Raw genomic sequence first — 17,108 nt, forward strand, 5'->3', positions numbered from 1 at the left:
ATTTTGTATATATAATTCTATCTTAAGGTTACAAAACTTTCATGTTCATATCTTTATGAACATTCTGCCAGGGGCCAAAGTTGTATCTTAACTTTACTTGTGTATTATGTTTTATTATTAATATTTTTTAATTATGTCTAACTGGAAGTTCAAATGGAACAGTCACAGTTCTTGTTACACATTTGGATCTTATATATAAAATAGTAATGATTAATGCTATTATCAAAACTAATGTTAGCGAAACGTGACCACTTACGTGATGAAAATTTATACCTTTTAATTTTATATTTTCTGTTTTGAGGAGTTATATTTGTTGTTTAAGATGTGCGATATCTTTGGTATTGTTTATTAATGTTGAATCAAAAGGTTTTATTTGTAGTTCTGGAATATCTTCAATATCTTTAACCCAAGAAGAGGATAGCAATTCTTTTTTAATTTCAGATTGTATGTGATGAGATGCTGTTACAGTTACTCCTTCATGCCGGACTGTGCATCCTCTCTTATTGTCATAATGCCTTGACTAGGGATTTCTATATGCATTTGTTGATTATTATCACATTATAGATATATCATTGCTTTGCTAAATAATTTGTAAAGCCACCGATTTTGAGAAGATAATTTTATCCAAACGTTTTCATTTGTAGAAGGTTTGAAATCACATGCTTCATTTTCTAATTGTTTTAAAGCTGCTACTTCACATGAATTATCCGTTGCTGATTTCCAAGCTAAATTTCCAGGACATTGGTAATGATTCTCTGAGTTAGTAGAACATTTATCTAGATCTACTTGGTTTATAAGTGAATATTGATTCAAATCAAACTTGTATATTAAATATTCTGCCTTTATTTCTGGAATAATCATATTCCCTTTGTAATTTATTGGAAGTGGATTTAATTTATATACGTTTGACGGTTCATACGATATTAAGGAATTTCTAGGTTTATGACTAGCCGTGAATCAACAATTAAACCTTTAGCAGTCATCGATTTACAAATTTCTTTTAATTTGTTACCCGATTGTCTTCCAGGTAGTATTAATTTGTGTGGTAGTTTGTTTCTAATAAATTCAATTTCTTTATTAAGTTGCGAAGGCTTTAATAGTTTTGGATTTATGCGACCATGATTTATGTCAATTAGAAGATTAATTATTGAAGTTTGGATTTCTTCACATTCGTCCATAACTATTCCTATTGAAATGGTTAATATTTGAAACATCAAGGTCATTCGTTCAGCATTTTGATCTTTTATTAGTTCGTTATAAAATTTATTAAGTTGTTGATTCATTTTCTCAAAATTACGGTTAACTTCATCTGTTGTCTTTTTTAATATATTTATGGTAGAATCAACTACCGATGTCTGCCTTTTAAACAATTTTGCTATATCTTTTTGGTTGTCGAAAATATTTCTAATATTTGATTCCATATTTTCTCGGTCATCAGCATCCATAATTCCGAATAATATATGGTAAATTGAACCAACGAATTCGAATGGTGCTCGCTTTTTCTATTTTGTTTTTTCATAAACAATTCATTATTTGCTTTAAGACTATTATATTTGTCATTTAAAGTTGCAGTAATCATTATGCAGGCATCTTCGTAATAGGTCAATATTTTGCATTGATTTTCAAGTCTGTTAATAAATTCTTGTATTTTATGCATCCGATCATAATAAGTACCTAATTCGTAATAGACTATTAAATTCCATTTTGAATTTATTATGTCCATTTTACTAATCGGTTCCAAATATATTGCTGTATTATTTTTAGTTTAGTCACTGAAGCTCCTGATTTAGATGTATCATTAATGTATAATGACTTAGTTTGTGTTGCTAGCATGAGTATCGTTAAGAACCACATCATCAATTTGCTTGATTTACTCGGTCGTTCTGAGGTTGCAGTATTTTTGTTATTCTCGAAGTCAGCAAACTTGTCACATGATTTGCTTCCTCTGCTCTACTGCTGTTTGTTACCTCCAGTGGGCATAATTTGTGAACGGGCCGTTTAAGTATGCCATTTTGTAATTTTAGAGTTACAACTCTTATATTTCCATCCTTTCCCGGATGAGTTTCAATAATTTTTCCTAATGGCCATTTGGCTGGATGAGTTTCTTCATCTTTAATAATAACTATTTGTCCTTGTACGAGATTAGCTTGTTTGGTTTTCCATTTCATGCGTTGTTGCAACATTACAACATATTCGCTTTCCCATCGTTTCCAAAAGTCTTTTTAAGTTTTTGTATTAATTTCCATCTATCTAATGAACCTATTTGGTTATCATTAATTGCTTCAGGACAATCTATTATTGGACATCCTATTAAAAATGGCCAGGCGTTAAAACGTCTATATCGCTTTCACTATCTATCGCACATAAAGGTCGTGAATTCAGTATTGCTTCAATCTGTGATAGCAAAGTAATCATTTCTTCAAATGTCAATTTAGTTTCGCCTATCACTCTTTTTAAATGATATTTCACCGACTTCACTCCTGCCTCCCAAATTCCTCCGAAGTGAGGAGCTGCCAGGGGCCCGAAATGCCATTGAATTTTATCTGCTTCTAATATGGGAGCTACGGCTGAATTATTTTTGATTGCCATTTTAAAATCTCGGTCTAATCTTCTACAAGCTCCGACAAAATTTGTTCCATTGTCCGAATATATATGTTGACTTTTACCTCTTCTAGCAAAAATCTTTTCAAAGCAGCTAGGAACGCTTCGGTTGTTAAATCACTTACTGCTTCTAAATGAATAGCTTTTGTTGCCATACAAACAAATACAGCTATATATCCTTTAAATGTTTTTGTCCTCGTCCTTTTGAACATTTCATATGAATCGGTCCTGCATAGTCTATACCAACGTGTGTAAATGGAATTGACATAGATACTCGGAATTCTGGAAGATTTCCCATTAATTGTTTTGCTATTTCTTTGCGGTAACGTACGCATCTACTACAAGTTCGAATTGTCTTTTTTATAGAATTCTTCAATCCAACAATCCAGTAATTCCTTCTAATCATTGATTCCATTAACTTGTTTCCTCCATGTAAAGTTATTTTATGAATATTTTCAATTATCAATGATGACAAATGTGACTTATTTAATATTATTGGGTGCTTTTGATTAAATTGAAGATTTGAATTACCCAATCTACCTCCTACACGAAGGATTCCCTTATTATCCAAAATTGGATTTAAGCTTGCAATGCTACTTTTATGATTAATTTCTTTTTTTATTTCTAAACTCTGAATTTCCTCTCTAAATTGTAATTTTTGCTGATATCTTATTAACATTTCTTCAGCTTCCTTCATTTTCGATTTAACTAAGTATTCAGGGCATTTTTTCCCTCTTATTCTTTTTACAAATCGCAAAATATAAGCTACTACCCTTATTAATTTGCTTAAACTAGAATATTTAAGTATTACCTTATCCAAGAAATGTAATTCCTCTGAGGTTGTCACATACGTTGCATCGATTTGAATAATCTTCTTTATTGGCCAATGATGTTCCTCTTCTCGCAACCATTTTGGTCCCTTCCACCATAGATCGTGTTCTATTAGTTTGTTCGCCAGTACCCTCTGGTTGCTACATCAGCTGGATTGTCCTTTGTTCCAACGTGTTGCCATTTCGCATTGGAAACAAGTAATTTGATTTCTTCTATTCGTGTTCTAATAAATCTGTCTTTACTTTGGCAATTATTTATCCATGCTAACGTTATAGTTGAATCGCTCCAAGCAAATATTTTCATTTCTCTGTTGATGACTGTTTTTATCCTTTGCAGCAATTTAGCAAGTAGGTGAGCCGCGCATGGTTCCAGTTTTGGTAACGTTTTCTTATTTTTAATTGGATTCACTTTAGTTTTACCAGCAACAATTGTTATAACTGATCCAACTTTAGTATATACAACTGCTGCATAAGCTTTCTCTGAAGCATCTACAAATCCATGTAGTTCAAATTTAAAGTTGTTTTTAGTTTCAAACCATCTAGGAATTTTTATTCGTTTTATCTCTGGTATATGCTGCATAAACTCTTGCCATTCTTTTGTTAAATTCTCGTCAAGTAACTCGTCCCAGTTGAGTTTCATCAACCAAAGTTTCTGTATAAATAACTTTGCTATAACGGTTGTTGGTGAAAGCCATCCCATTGGGTCGAAAATTCGCGCTAAATCAGACAAAGCTTGTCTTTTTGTAACCAGCTTTTGCGTTGAAAGATTCGTATTAAATCCAAACATGTCTTTGGTAGGATCCCATTGAATACCCAATGTCTTTATTGTTTCGTCTTCTGCTATTTTATTACTTCATTCGCGTTATTTACCGGAATTGTTGCTATGATTTCACTGTTGTTTGACATCCACTTCCTTAAGTGAAATCCATATTTTTGTAGTTGTTTCGATATTTCATACTGAATGGCCTTACATTCATCTATTGAATCTGCTCCTGTCATTAAATCGTCCATGTAGAAGTCGTTTTTAATGATGTTTGAAAGCAAATAGTTGTGGGGCTCGCATAGTTTGGCAATTTCTTGTAAAGTTCTCGTTGCCAAAAAGGAGCTGATGCTGTCCCATATGTAACTGTTTGTAGTTTGTATTCTTCTATCGGCTCTCCTTTTGTTTCTCTCCACAATATACGTTGGTAATCTTGATCACTATCTGTTATTTTAATTTGTCGAAACATCTTTTCAATATCACTAGTTAATACATATTGCCAAAGTCTCCATTTGATTATAATGTCAAATATATCTCTTTGAAGTCTCGGTCCTATGAAGAGGATGTCATTTAAACTACTTCCATTTGTAGTTTTTGCAGACGCATCGAAAACTACTCGTAATTTAGTCGTTCTACTGTCTTCTCGAATCACTGCTTGATGTGGCAAATAATATTTTCCGCATTTATTTTCACTTGCTTTTTCCATGGGGCCCATTTTTGAATATTCTTTCATAAATTGCACATATTGTTGTTTTAACTCGTTATTCGTAGCGAACCTTTTCTCAAGTTTAAGAAACCTCGCCATAGTTTGTTTGCGAGAATCGCCTAATTCTTTTTTTTTGTTTAAAAGGTAGATTGACGACAAATCGATTATTTCCATTTCTTACCGTTGTTTTTTCAAAAATTCTTAGGCATTCATCATCATCTGCTGTATCTGCTGGAGTTGTAGTGTCTTCTATTTCCCAAAACTTCTCCAATGTTGTAGTAACCGCTGCTAAAATTGTATTGTTTTTTCTCGGTTGTTGTAAAACTCCCGACAATATCCAGCCCAATTTCGTAGCTTGACCTAGTATTCGATCCTTTTTAAATATACCTTCTTCTAGTATGTCGGCATATATGTCACTTCCAATGACAATATCGATTCGATCTGATTTATTGAAATTGGGATCAGCTAAAGTGTAGTTTTTCAATTGTTCTATATCCCATTTAAACGTTTTGTCTGGTTGAGCACTCGCTAATTTCGGCAAAATTAGTGCTTCGACATTGTACGCCTCGTTGCTTAGGAATCTCGGCTTGATTTTAATGTTGATTTTAAATTTGGACACTCCCACTGTGGTATTTCCTAAACCTTGCAGTTCAGTTACTTCTCTTCTTCTTGGTAAATGAAGTATTTGAGATGCTTCTTCGGAAATAGTAGTTTTTGGGATCCTTGATCGATTAGAAGCTCGCAATGTCACATACTCTCCATTTGCTGCCTTCACCCTTATCTGTGCTGTTGCTAGGAGTATCGCCATTTCCGAATGTTTCGTCATCATTGTGGAAGATGTTTTTGTGACATTTTCTTCACTTCCTCCTTTTCCTTTTTGGAATTCATTGAAGTGCAATAAATTATGATGATTTCTTTCACACTTATTGCACTTCTTTTATTATTACATTTTCCTTCATATACGTGATCAAGGCAAATGTAGCATAACTTGTTGTTTGTTATGAATCTTCTTCGATTCATCGTAGTCAATGTCTGAAACTTTCTGCATTCACCAATTTGATGCCCAGGAACCTTGCAGTATACACAATTATTTTGTGCCGCTGTATAAAATGTAGGTGTTCGCTGTGGCTGCTTTTAATTGTTCCATTTAGTTGGTTTTCTGTCGCGTATTGCTTCTAGAGCTTGATATTGCTGTTCCAGAAAACTGAAGACGTCATCTAGGCTTTGTATATCCCTACTTTTTTACGTTTTGCTCGTATAAACGTAGACTTTCTTTGTCTAGTTTTCGAACCACTATCCGAGCTATGATGGCTTGTTCGTCATTTAAATTTAGATTTAGCCCTTTTAAAGCATAAATGCATTCTTTGGTGGTATCTAACAGCTGCTTCATGCTTTGTGCACTTTCTCCATTTGCTGTCGGTTGATCAAGTAGTCTGTCTACTTGTGCTGTAAATTGTAGCCTTCTATTCTCATACCTTTCCTTGAGAATTTGCCAAGCAGCTTCATAATTTGTTGCTGTTACTGATAGATGTTGAATTAATCTACCAGCTTCTCTACCTAATGATGTCTTCAATCGGAACATCTTTTCCACTTCTGTAAAGTGCTTCGAATCATGCACCAAACTTTTAAAAAGATCGTGGAATGACGACCATTGTTTCATTTCACCGTAAAACATCGGAATTTTAATTTCCTGCAGTTTTATATTGGAATACATTGTTTTTGGTGAATTATAATTATTTAATTTCTCCGTTATCCTTTCGATGATGATTTTGTATTCTTGACGAAATACATCTATTTGTTCCTCTATAGATTCTTTAGTTGTTTCAACTAATTTGATATTTTGAGTTTCAAAATATGATTCTTCAACATTTTCAAATTGTATTTGAAGCTTGGTTTTGAATTCTCTCATTTGCTCGAGAGAATCCAATGCATTTCTTCGTATTTCATCCATCGTGCTTTTGAGCATTTTTGCTCGACGTTGATATTTTCTTTCAACGCCAGACGCGGCTTCAGGTGGTGCGACCTGAATAGTTTGTGGCGTAGATTCTATTTGCCACATGCTGCTTACTGCTGAAACACCTTCGGCAGTACTTTGAATTCTTAAATTCTGAATAGAATTCTCCATTGTTTGCATTACATGCTCGAAGTAGTTCTTCGCAATGTATTCCTCAGCTTCTTGACTCTTCTTAGCCATTATTTTATTATGATTTGCATTAAACTCTTTCATAACAGTCTGAATATGATCCATATATTCCAGACATGAAGCCTTTCTTATTTTTCCGCTCAGGATTTTCTGCTCCTCCAACGCAGCTAGATCTCCCAACTCCTTCTGTCGTGTTAGCAAATACTTCATATTTGCTTCTTTATAGATGGTTTTGTATACATATATATATATTTTTTTTTTTGCACTGTTCTTGTTGTTATAGCCACAAGGACGCTTTTAAAAAATTTTTTTAACTTTTACTAAAAGTAATTTTTATAAAAGCGGGTAGTCTTTGCTATTCCGGCTTACATTTATTTTTACGTGGCTAAGTAATGCTCTTTTTCTTTTAAGAGGCTTCTAGTACTTGCACTTGCTCGATTCTTTTTCAAAAAGAGGATCGAAGGACCAAATGTACAGATTAAGACAGTCCTTGCTTAAGTCTGTACTGTGAGAGTTCACTTTTGACTCTGGTTTTCTTTATTAAAATTTCTTCCCTCAATACATTTCTTAATTCTAATTTCTTAACTATGTATATATGTATATGTGTGTATGCTTAGTGTGCATACACATGTGTAAATATGTATTATATTTTTATTGCATTTTTGAGATACCAACGCATTGGTATTTTATAGTTTTTTAGATTAGTGCATCTAACGCACTTATACACATACGTACACACGCTTGATACTTTCTTATCTGTTGCATGTGTGCATTAATATTTCGAGTATGTATATTTTGTATTTTAATATTAGTATTATGTATACTCTAATTTATGAGTTTTCTTTTATGTGCAATGATTTTCACATTTTTATGAGCAAGTCTCATATTACAATTTTGTTGCTTACCATTGCACTTGACATTTAGTGGACTGTATATACTTTTTATTTAATTTATTGTTTACATGTATATTTTTATTTATTAATGTAGTTGTGTCAAAAATATAATTTTGTATATATAATTCTATCTTAAGGTTACAAAACTTTCATGTTCATATCTTTATGAACAGGATATGTTCTCTTTTTTGTGTGTTGGTTGCCTAATTATTTTATTCCACATAGCCGCCATTTTGGTAGTTTGGAATAAATACAATTTTGAGATATTGAGCAAAAGGAATTTTTAATAATTATTATTACTTTATATACAATAATATACAGCGTTAACCGAGCTTAAGCCTACAACATGCTCTATATCAGCAGATCTACAATACCAAGGCGCTTTAACAGTTTGTCTTAGTACTTTGTTTTGAAATTGTTGAATGACTTTCTTATTACCCTGTGGAACATTTTTGGGATTATTGTCTGGGGGGTGAGAAATTCCTAGTCAGGGTGATGGTCATAAAAAAAACTGACAAATACGAACGCCAAACCCTTTGAGGGTTTTACTATACTGACCTAGTACCATCACCCTGACTTGGAATTTCTCATCCCCCAGATTAGCTGTTGTACTGTGAAATTTAAAAGGTCATAAAAAAAACTGACACATACGAACGCCAAACCCTTTGAGGGTTTTACTATGCTGACCTAGTACCATCACCCTGACTTGGAATTTCTCACCCCCCAGATTAGCTGTTGTACTGTGTTATTTGCGTTAGAACATCCTTAGAGTTGGTCACCACAGCTCCATATCGGTCGGAGTATTTGTTACCAATTAACCAATAAATATTTTTTAATCGAATGTCTTGCTGTTTCCATTTGTTTTCTACATGAACTTTTGTAGAACTTTAACTACAGCCTTTTAGAAATTAATAGTTGACCCGTGTTCACCAATACCAACCGCAAGCAACGCGGTATCGTCTACAAATGTGGCTTTCTTATAATTGCAGTCTACTAACGCATGACCGCGAATAAAAGAGGGCCCAAAACACTACCTTGTGGAACTCCTGCTTATTTTTCCCTAAGAATAGAATACATGTCTCCTTGTTTAACGCGGAAGTAGCGACATGATAAATATGATTTTATGATATCATAATGCTGTTTCGGTAAAATCAGTTTCAATTTCGTAAGCAGTCGTATGTAACAAACTTAAGCGAACGATTTTGCAAAATCCAAAAACACGGTAGGACAAAATTTAGATTATTGCACAAGGCCGTTGTTTTTCTTTAAAGGAGACTGTTTCGCTATAGGTTGAATAGATTGGAGAATGATCCGTATTAACCTCATAACCCTGATTGATCGACATATAGTTCCGTGTTTCTCCTTCTGAATTTAAGGTTGGTACGCAGCTCTCAAGTAATTGCTCAAGAAAAAAAATACATTATTTCTCAAGTAATTTTGACAGCTGGTTACGCATTGTGAATGATCTACATTAGAAGAGCAAGAGAGAATAAACAAAGAAAACAAACTTTGTGCGTAATATGTATGTGTGTATGTGTATGGTAACATAAATATTTTCATTGAGATTTAAGAAATGTTGTTGATGATTGGTAGGTTTTATACAACATTTCAAAATGGAATATACTTCATAATAATGATTTCAACTAATTTAGGATGAATTTGACGATTACTTCGAATTTCCTTCAAGAAACAATTGTTGATTTGATGTTTCTTCGCAAAACCAGGTTTGCCATATTCACATTTTACTGAAAAAAGTATCAAAAATTAGTACTAGATTTCTTGAGAGCTGCGTACTAGCACAAGTAAATTTATCGCAGGAAAGTTTCTTGACCGTTTCTTAAGCGTTTTTTTATATGAAGTTTTTACATTTCTTGAGAGCTGCGTACTAAGCTTTAACTGCTAAACTGGAGGTATGGCTTTGCATTGCACCGTAAAATTTTTGGTTATTAAAGAAGGTTACTCATGGTTTTATTCCTTGTATGTTGGATATGTTGTGACCTGTCGTCATCGGACGACTTGGATTTAAACTATTTATTAATCTGGTTGTGCATTTATCTTCCCATTGGTCTATCAAATTATTTATATTACATATAGATTCCTTATTACTTGTTATGTGATTTTCGAATTTCTTCTTCTTTATTGGCGTGGACACAGCTTACGCGATTATAGCCGAGTTAACAACAGCGCGCCAGTCTCTTTCGCTACGTGTCGCCAATTGGATATTCCAATTGGGCCAGGTTCTTCACCACCGGCGGGTTCTGCGTCGAATACTTTCAGAGGTGGAGTGTTTTCGTCCATTCGGATGACATGACCTAGCCAGCGTAGCCGCTGTCTCTTAATTCGCTGAACTATGTCAATGCGATATTCGCCGTGGCCAATGCGTAAAGGACCATAAATCTTTCGCAGAACTTTTCTCTCGAAAACTCGCAACGTCGACTCATCAGATTTTCGGATTTCCTATATTAAATTATTTATTTTAAAAGTTTCATTAAATTCAATATTTATTACAATGGTGTTTTCTTACTAATTGGTGACAATAATATTTTCTTAAGTGTTACATTAGTTGTTGGTGGAATTTTTACCATTTAATTAATAATAATTTTTTTACTTTATTTCTTTTCTCTAAAGCTATTTTACCTTCCTTTTTATATAGCGTTAAAAATTTGTTTTTAATTTTACTTATTTTTCTTTGCAAGTCTTTTATGACATTTTTGTTGTTATTCTTTATTATTTTTATGGTTGGTTTCGTGTCTGAGGATGGGATATGGGTAACATCCTTTAAGGAGTTGCTGAATTATATGATTGAAAAACCAACTATTTTACCGAATACTGTCAGAATTGTTGTGTTTCTATTTTCTTGAACTATTTCTTTTTTATACGAGTATTTTGGTGATATCTTTGAACCTAAACGTTCACTAATTTTTATAAATACAACATCTCCTGGTATTTGCATATGTCCTCAGAGCTGTGTGTTTTTTATTACATATATTGGATTATGTCTTTATTTTTGTTTTCTTTCAATTTGTCAATATTTCCTTGTCTAGCTTGTTCAAATTGACTGGGGTCTGTACTAACATTTTTCCAAAAATACTTCTATCGTTTCCCTACCTGTTGTTAAGTGTATCGTAAAATTATGTTCGTAAACTGATCTGTCTAGGATTTCAGGGAATGATAATAGGCTACATTCGGCTTTTAGGTAGAGTATTATTTATGTCAATGTGGAATGGAATCGTTCGATTGGTCCGTTAACGGAGCTTAATTTTAATTTTTGAGTACTAAGAATATCTTCGAGTATGAAGCTAAATGATGCGGAATTGAGACTTGTTTTACTGTTGATAACTATTGCTTCTAGGACGTCAAATTGGATTAAAGGTTACGAAGAGGTTCCTTTACATTTTCTATTGCTCTGGATTTTAAAATTTTAGTCTGAACATACTTTGAAAATTTATCAATAACTGTTAATACAAGGTTTCTTTCGGTGAAGTATAAATCAATATGAAGAATGTGTCTTGTGTGTGTGATGGTTATTTTTGAGAAACGAAAATTTGTTGGTAAAATTTTAGTTTGAATGAAAAAACGAAAATTCCTATGTTAAATGTATGCGAACCTAAAAAAAAATAGCGTCCCCTTAGAGTTAAGCTACAGTGCCCGGCTTGAGGGACAATTTTTTTTGTTTGTCAATCACTAACATTTAAGTGGGTAAGAGTTGAAAAAAAAATTCAAAAAATTTTTTTGAAGCACCCTAGTGTAGACTCTCTTTTCACGGGTCTTTTCCAAGATTTGGCGCATGGTGAATATCTAGTCGGTTGTAGATTTTCCAGATCTAAAGCCTCACTGATAAGGTCCAATCAGTTTGTTGACGGTGGGCTTTAATCTTTTACACAATACGCTCGATAGAACCTTATATGCGATGTTGAGGAGACTTATCCCACGGAAGTGGGCGCAGATTGTGGGGTTTTCATTTTTGTGGATTAGGCAGAGCACACTTAAATTCCAATCGTTGGGCATACTTTCATCTGAAAATATTTAACAAAGAAGCTGATGCATACTCTTTATCAGTTCTTCACCGCCGTGTTTGAAGAGCTCGGCCGGTCTCTTTGTTGTTCTTCAGACAGGTAATTGCTATTCGAATTTCTAAATGGTCGGACAATGGAATGTCTGCTCCATCGTAATCGATTGAGGAATCCGGTTCGTATTCTCTTGGCGTTATACTTTCACTGCCATTCAGCAGGCTGGAGAAGTTTGCCCTCCATAATTTTAGTATGCTCTGGTCTTGAAACCTACTGTTAGTCACAGCATTTTTTTGCAAAATTTTTGAGCATTTGGTTGATTGAGGTTCTCTCCACTGCGACGCGGCACTCCTCATGGTACCAGATGTTCTTTTGCATTTTCCGAATTTTTGGTTGCAGCTGTACGTAAGGAGCTTGAAATACCGTCCCACAAGAGCTCAAGTCGAGTATAAAATCGTTCGGCTGTCTGTTATGATTGCAGCTTCTCGACGTCGAACCTTCCTTGTGTTTGTTGACGTGGTTCGAGTCGATGTTAGGACCTCGAAGCGAATACACGTCTAAAGCACTGGAGCTGTCCGTCTATCACAACATGTTCGATCTAGTTGTGGTCTTTCAATCCGGAGACAGCCAGGTAGCTTGGTGAATTTTGCCAAAGATAGTTTCTTTACCCATCTTGGCGTTAAAGTCGCCAAGCACGATTTTGACATCGTGGCGGGGGCAGCTCCCATAGATAGGCTCCAAACGCTCATAGAAGCCATCTTTAGTCCCATGGTCCTTCTCTTCCGTCGGGGCGTGGGCGCAAATCAGCGCTATGTAGAAGAACTTCGCTTTGATGCGGATTGAGCACCACGAGTGTCACACCGAATTCGCGCATCTTTATATGGCCAATGTAGTAAACGCCTACTCGCCTCAGTCCTGGCCCGTCTATCGCATTTCTTGGACGGAGGTGATGTCAGCCTTTACTTTAGTGAGGACATCAAGCAGCTGGGTAGCGACACCTTCCCAAGTAAGGAATCGCACAACCCTGTGGAGGGAATGTTTCGCCTTCTTGCTTTAGCTTGCCTTCAAACGGATGTTTTGTGGCTACTCAGAGGATATTTGGTCTGAAACCGGAAGTCGTGAGCGGCTTGAGCCATATGTAAATGAATCGTTTGTGGCACTCCCATGTGAGTGGCAATGATAGAACTTTCCTCACTTTCGTGAACTTCTACACATGACTCCATCCTTTTTTACCAAGGACAGAAAATAAAAGTTATGCATAATATTTGCCTAAAAATATCACTGTGAAGGAAGGGTCTGATATACATATTTTATAGAAATTTTTGATTTTTTGAGGACTATGCAAATGTGTCAAAAGTGTTAAAATTTGACTTTTATTTGTTCTTCTCGAAGTAAGCGATATTTTTTTTATTTTTTTAATAAGAGCGCCACAAAAATTTGTTTTAATAAAACAAGAACGGTTTGGATTATTATGGACATTATGTATGGAACTCGACTTCTTTTGCATGGCCACTACGGGCACGTTTGCGGAACATAAACCGCACCAAACTGTAGGTTTTTCGGGATGCAATGGTGGCTCATGGAGTACATGTGGATTGCTGACTGACCAATAACTCATATTTTGCTTATTGACGAAGCCATTCAGCCAGAAATGAGCCTGATCCCTGAAGATGATTTTCCGATGAAAATCCGAATCATTTTCAAGTTGTTGCTCAGCCCAATTAAAGAACATATGACGATTCTGGTGATCAAGTGGCGTCAGTTCTTGCGTCAGTTTGCAGGATGTAGTCCAAGATCTATTGGCAAAATGCGCCACAACGACATGATAGATATGCCCAACGTTTGAGAACGACGTGTGACAGACCGATTTGGATCTTCCTCAATTTATGCGCTATTTGTACTGTGCCTGTGAATTCAAATTTTTCTACTATACGCTCAATTGTTTATCTCACAGGACGATTATGACGACCATAATTTGGACGTAGCGCTCTTAAAGTTGAGGCCACTGACTCCGAATTTAGGTAGTCAATTTTAATAAATTCGTCGAAGAAGCCATTGGCAAAAAATGGGGTCTCTCTCCGAAAGTGGTTCTCTAGCTCTATGACACTATAGTCAAGCCCATTACAGGGTTTGTACGGAAAGTAGTAGGACTGAGACGATTTAAAAAGTTTATTAAACTAATCGTTAGAATTCTTTAAAAACTTTCAAAAAAGGCTTATTTTGCTTGGATCCCCTCTGTCGCCTCAAAATGCTTGCCTTTTATCGGCTTTTCAAAGTCCGGCGGCCACAACTGAGCTGTAGGGCGGCTGCGGAAGTTTTGGGATGCCGGCCTTGGTTAGGTATGTGTTCACAGGAAAGGTTGTGTGAGCCGGTGCGTTGTCGTGGTGTAACTTCCAATTGACTGCGATATCTTGTCGGACCTGATTGACCCTTTGTTTTAGCCTCCTGAGGGTTTCAACTTGGCGTTGACGGTTTGTCCAGGAGAAACAAATTCATGGTGGAAGTCAAGACTTAAATACTTGGGTACGCACACCTTCAGTCATCTCATCGAACTGGCGGGTGTCAATATCATGGGCGTGCGCCAGCAGATTTACACTCTTATAGAAAATGGAATCTTCTCTATTTAGTTATGTAGCTCGAATTATTTTCTCCAGAAGTAGATTACAGAAGTCGCATGATAGAGAGTCGCCTTGTCTGAAACCTCATTTGGTATCGAACTGCTCGGAGAGGTCCTTCCCGATCCTGATGAAGCTTTTGGTATTGCTCAACGTCAGTTTACACAGCCGAATTAGTTTTTGCAAAATCAAACATCGCGGTATAAAGACAGCTCCTTTTCGTGATATCAAAAACTGCTTCGAAATTGACGACGGGGTGGTGTGTCTCGATTCCCTTTTCACAGAGCACACTTAAATTCCAATCGTCAGCTATGCTCTCGTCCGACCATATTCTACAAGGAAGTTGATGAATGCTCCTTATCAATTCTTCGCTGCCGTATTTGAAAAGCACAGCCGGCAAGCAATCGGACCTGCTCATTTGTAGTTTTTCAGACGGGTAATTGCTATTCGAACTTCTTCAAGGTCGGGTAATGGAACGTCTGCTCCATCGTCATCGACTGGGGAATCGGGTTCACCATCTTCTGGTGTTAGGTTTATACTGCCATTTAGCATTTTTGAGAAGTGTTCTTTTCACAATTTTAGTATCCTCTGGGCATCAGTCACGAGAGCACTTCTGGAGGTTGGAGGCTCCAGTCTCAACCCATTTTGGGGATGTTTTATCATGAAGCCTGAACTTACCGACCGTTATGCCAAAGATACCTTCTTTTCCTACCCTGGGGATAAAGTCACCAAGCGCGATTTTGGCACCATGGCGGGGGCAGCTACCATAGATGCGCTCTTCTGTCGAAAAAAAAAAAATAAGTTGAAGTTTGATTAGAAATACGAAAAAACTTTTTCGACGAATATACCCATTATAAGTGTAAAATTCATTATAAATCAAAGAAACACGCTCTTTAAATAGTTGAAAATTTGGACTTTAAGAGTAGATAGCTCAACTATATACAGGGTTTGTCTGGAAAGTAATAGGACTGAGTCGATTTAAAAATTCGTTACAAATCTTTAAAAAAAAGCATTAAAGGCATCACGGAAGGCATTCTTGGCCTTGAGAGCCGAGATGCATGCTGCTTGGATCCTTTCTGTCGTCTCAAAATGCTTGCATTTCATCAGCCTTTTCAGGCAAGGAAACAAAAAAAGTCCGGGGCCACATCTGGGCTGTAGGGCGGCTGCGGAAGCGCTGCGATGCCGGCCTTAGTTAGGGAGCTGTTCACAAGAAAGGCGGTGTGAGCCGGGGCGTTGTCGTGGGGCAACTTCCAATCGGCTGCGATGTCTTGTCGGACTCGATTGACTCTTCGTTTGAGTCTCTTGAGGACTGACTCTTCAGGTGCTCGGAAATAACTGACCAGTCGCTTGTTCGTTAGCTAGGAACTCCCTCTACCGAATCCAGTCGGTACGCGCACGCTCCGAAGTACAGTCGCACCGAAAGAAAATCAGTCTTATTACTTTTCGGACAAGCACTGTATATATATACATATTTTCTTAATATGGATATCCTTTTAACCCCCAATTCTGGGGACTTTATTTTAAAATTTATCCCACTTATTTAACAATACCACATTATATTTCTATTAATATGATGTTATTTTCATTTCGTAGTGGAAAACTGCTTCAGAATATTTGGATCTTCACAAATACCAAAAAATATGGTTGCCACCTCCCCAAATGTATGAACTTTCACGGCTTTCCAAATTTACACAGCTGCAAAACTTAACAAATTACGCTAGTTATCGTAGCAGACAAGGAAAAGAACTACTTGCACCGTTTTATTATAAATGTTCAGATGCTATGATTGGAGTCCTGCCCGGTGAGAAATTTTTTATTCAAAAATTCATTATTAATAATAATAGTTTTTTAATAAGGTGACGATCTGTACCCCTCCGAACAGAATAGTCCATCAAATACACTAAACTACTCCAGCAATCAACTAAAATGTATGGCAAATAATCTGCATCGAATAGTTAGTTTTAATATGCACGAAACCGTTATTCAAAAAAATTTTTCGTCAAGCAATAGCCGATTAGATATATTCGACAAATCTAAGCTTTAACAAGTATATATTTTTTTGGGCACATACATATATACATACTATATGTACTAGCGGACCCGACAGACGTTGTCTTGTACACACTTCTTTAATCCGAATTTCAATAAGCTGTAACAATCTGGACCGTTTTGATAAAATTTATTATTAAAAAGTTATTGCAATGTAGTATAATGTACATATATCTGTCATGTGTATACTGTATGAGTGAAATGAAATATAAAATAAAATATGAAATATATAATAAAAGCTGTGTTTAGTAAAACTTTGAAGTCGTTTTTATTAAAGGTGAAGAAACTTACACTCACACTATTTTATATAATATTATAACATATAGATTTTATAATTTACATAAATTTAGTTTATCGTAATGCCATTTTATGTCCAATATTTTTAGTTAATCCTTGAGGCGTGTAAACAAACATGCAAGATATAATTGACCGTGAGAGAAACACGGATTTTCTAAATCAAAGCCACAAATTGTCATAGTTTGGCCCCCACTATAGGCATAG

The 17,108-nt window shown here is 35.6% G+C and overlaps 1 protein-coding gene across 1 annotated transcript in view; it reads left to right on the forward strand.

Annotated features, from left to right (window-relative positions):
• Window positions 1-16,831, forward strand: part of LOC120781499 (nucleoside diphosphate-linked moiety X motif 19-like) — a gene marked incomplete at its 5' end in the record, with an annotated part of 74,735 nt that extends 57,904 nt beyond the window's left edge. Inside the window, 2 exons of the mRNA XM_040113722.1 lie at window positions 16,152-16,359; window positions 16,415-16,831. Coding sequence (XP_039969656.1) covers window positions 16,152-16,359; window positions 16,415-16,602 — 396 coding nt within the window. The remainder of the gene's footprint in view (window positions 1-16,151; window positions 16,360-16,414) is intronic.
• Between the last annotated feature and the right edge of the window lie 277 nt (window positions 16,832-17,108).

This window comes from Bactrocera tryoni, unplaced genomic scaffold, assembly GCF_016617805.1.
Source record: "Bactrocera tryoni isolate S06 unplaced genomic scaffold, CSIRO_BtryS06_freeze2 scaffold_7, whole genome shotgun sequence".
NCBI lineage: Eukaryota > Metazoa > Arthropoda > Insecta > Diptera > Tephritidae > Bactrocera > Bactrocera tryoni.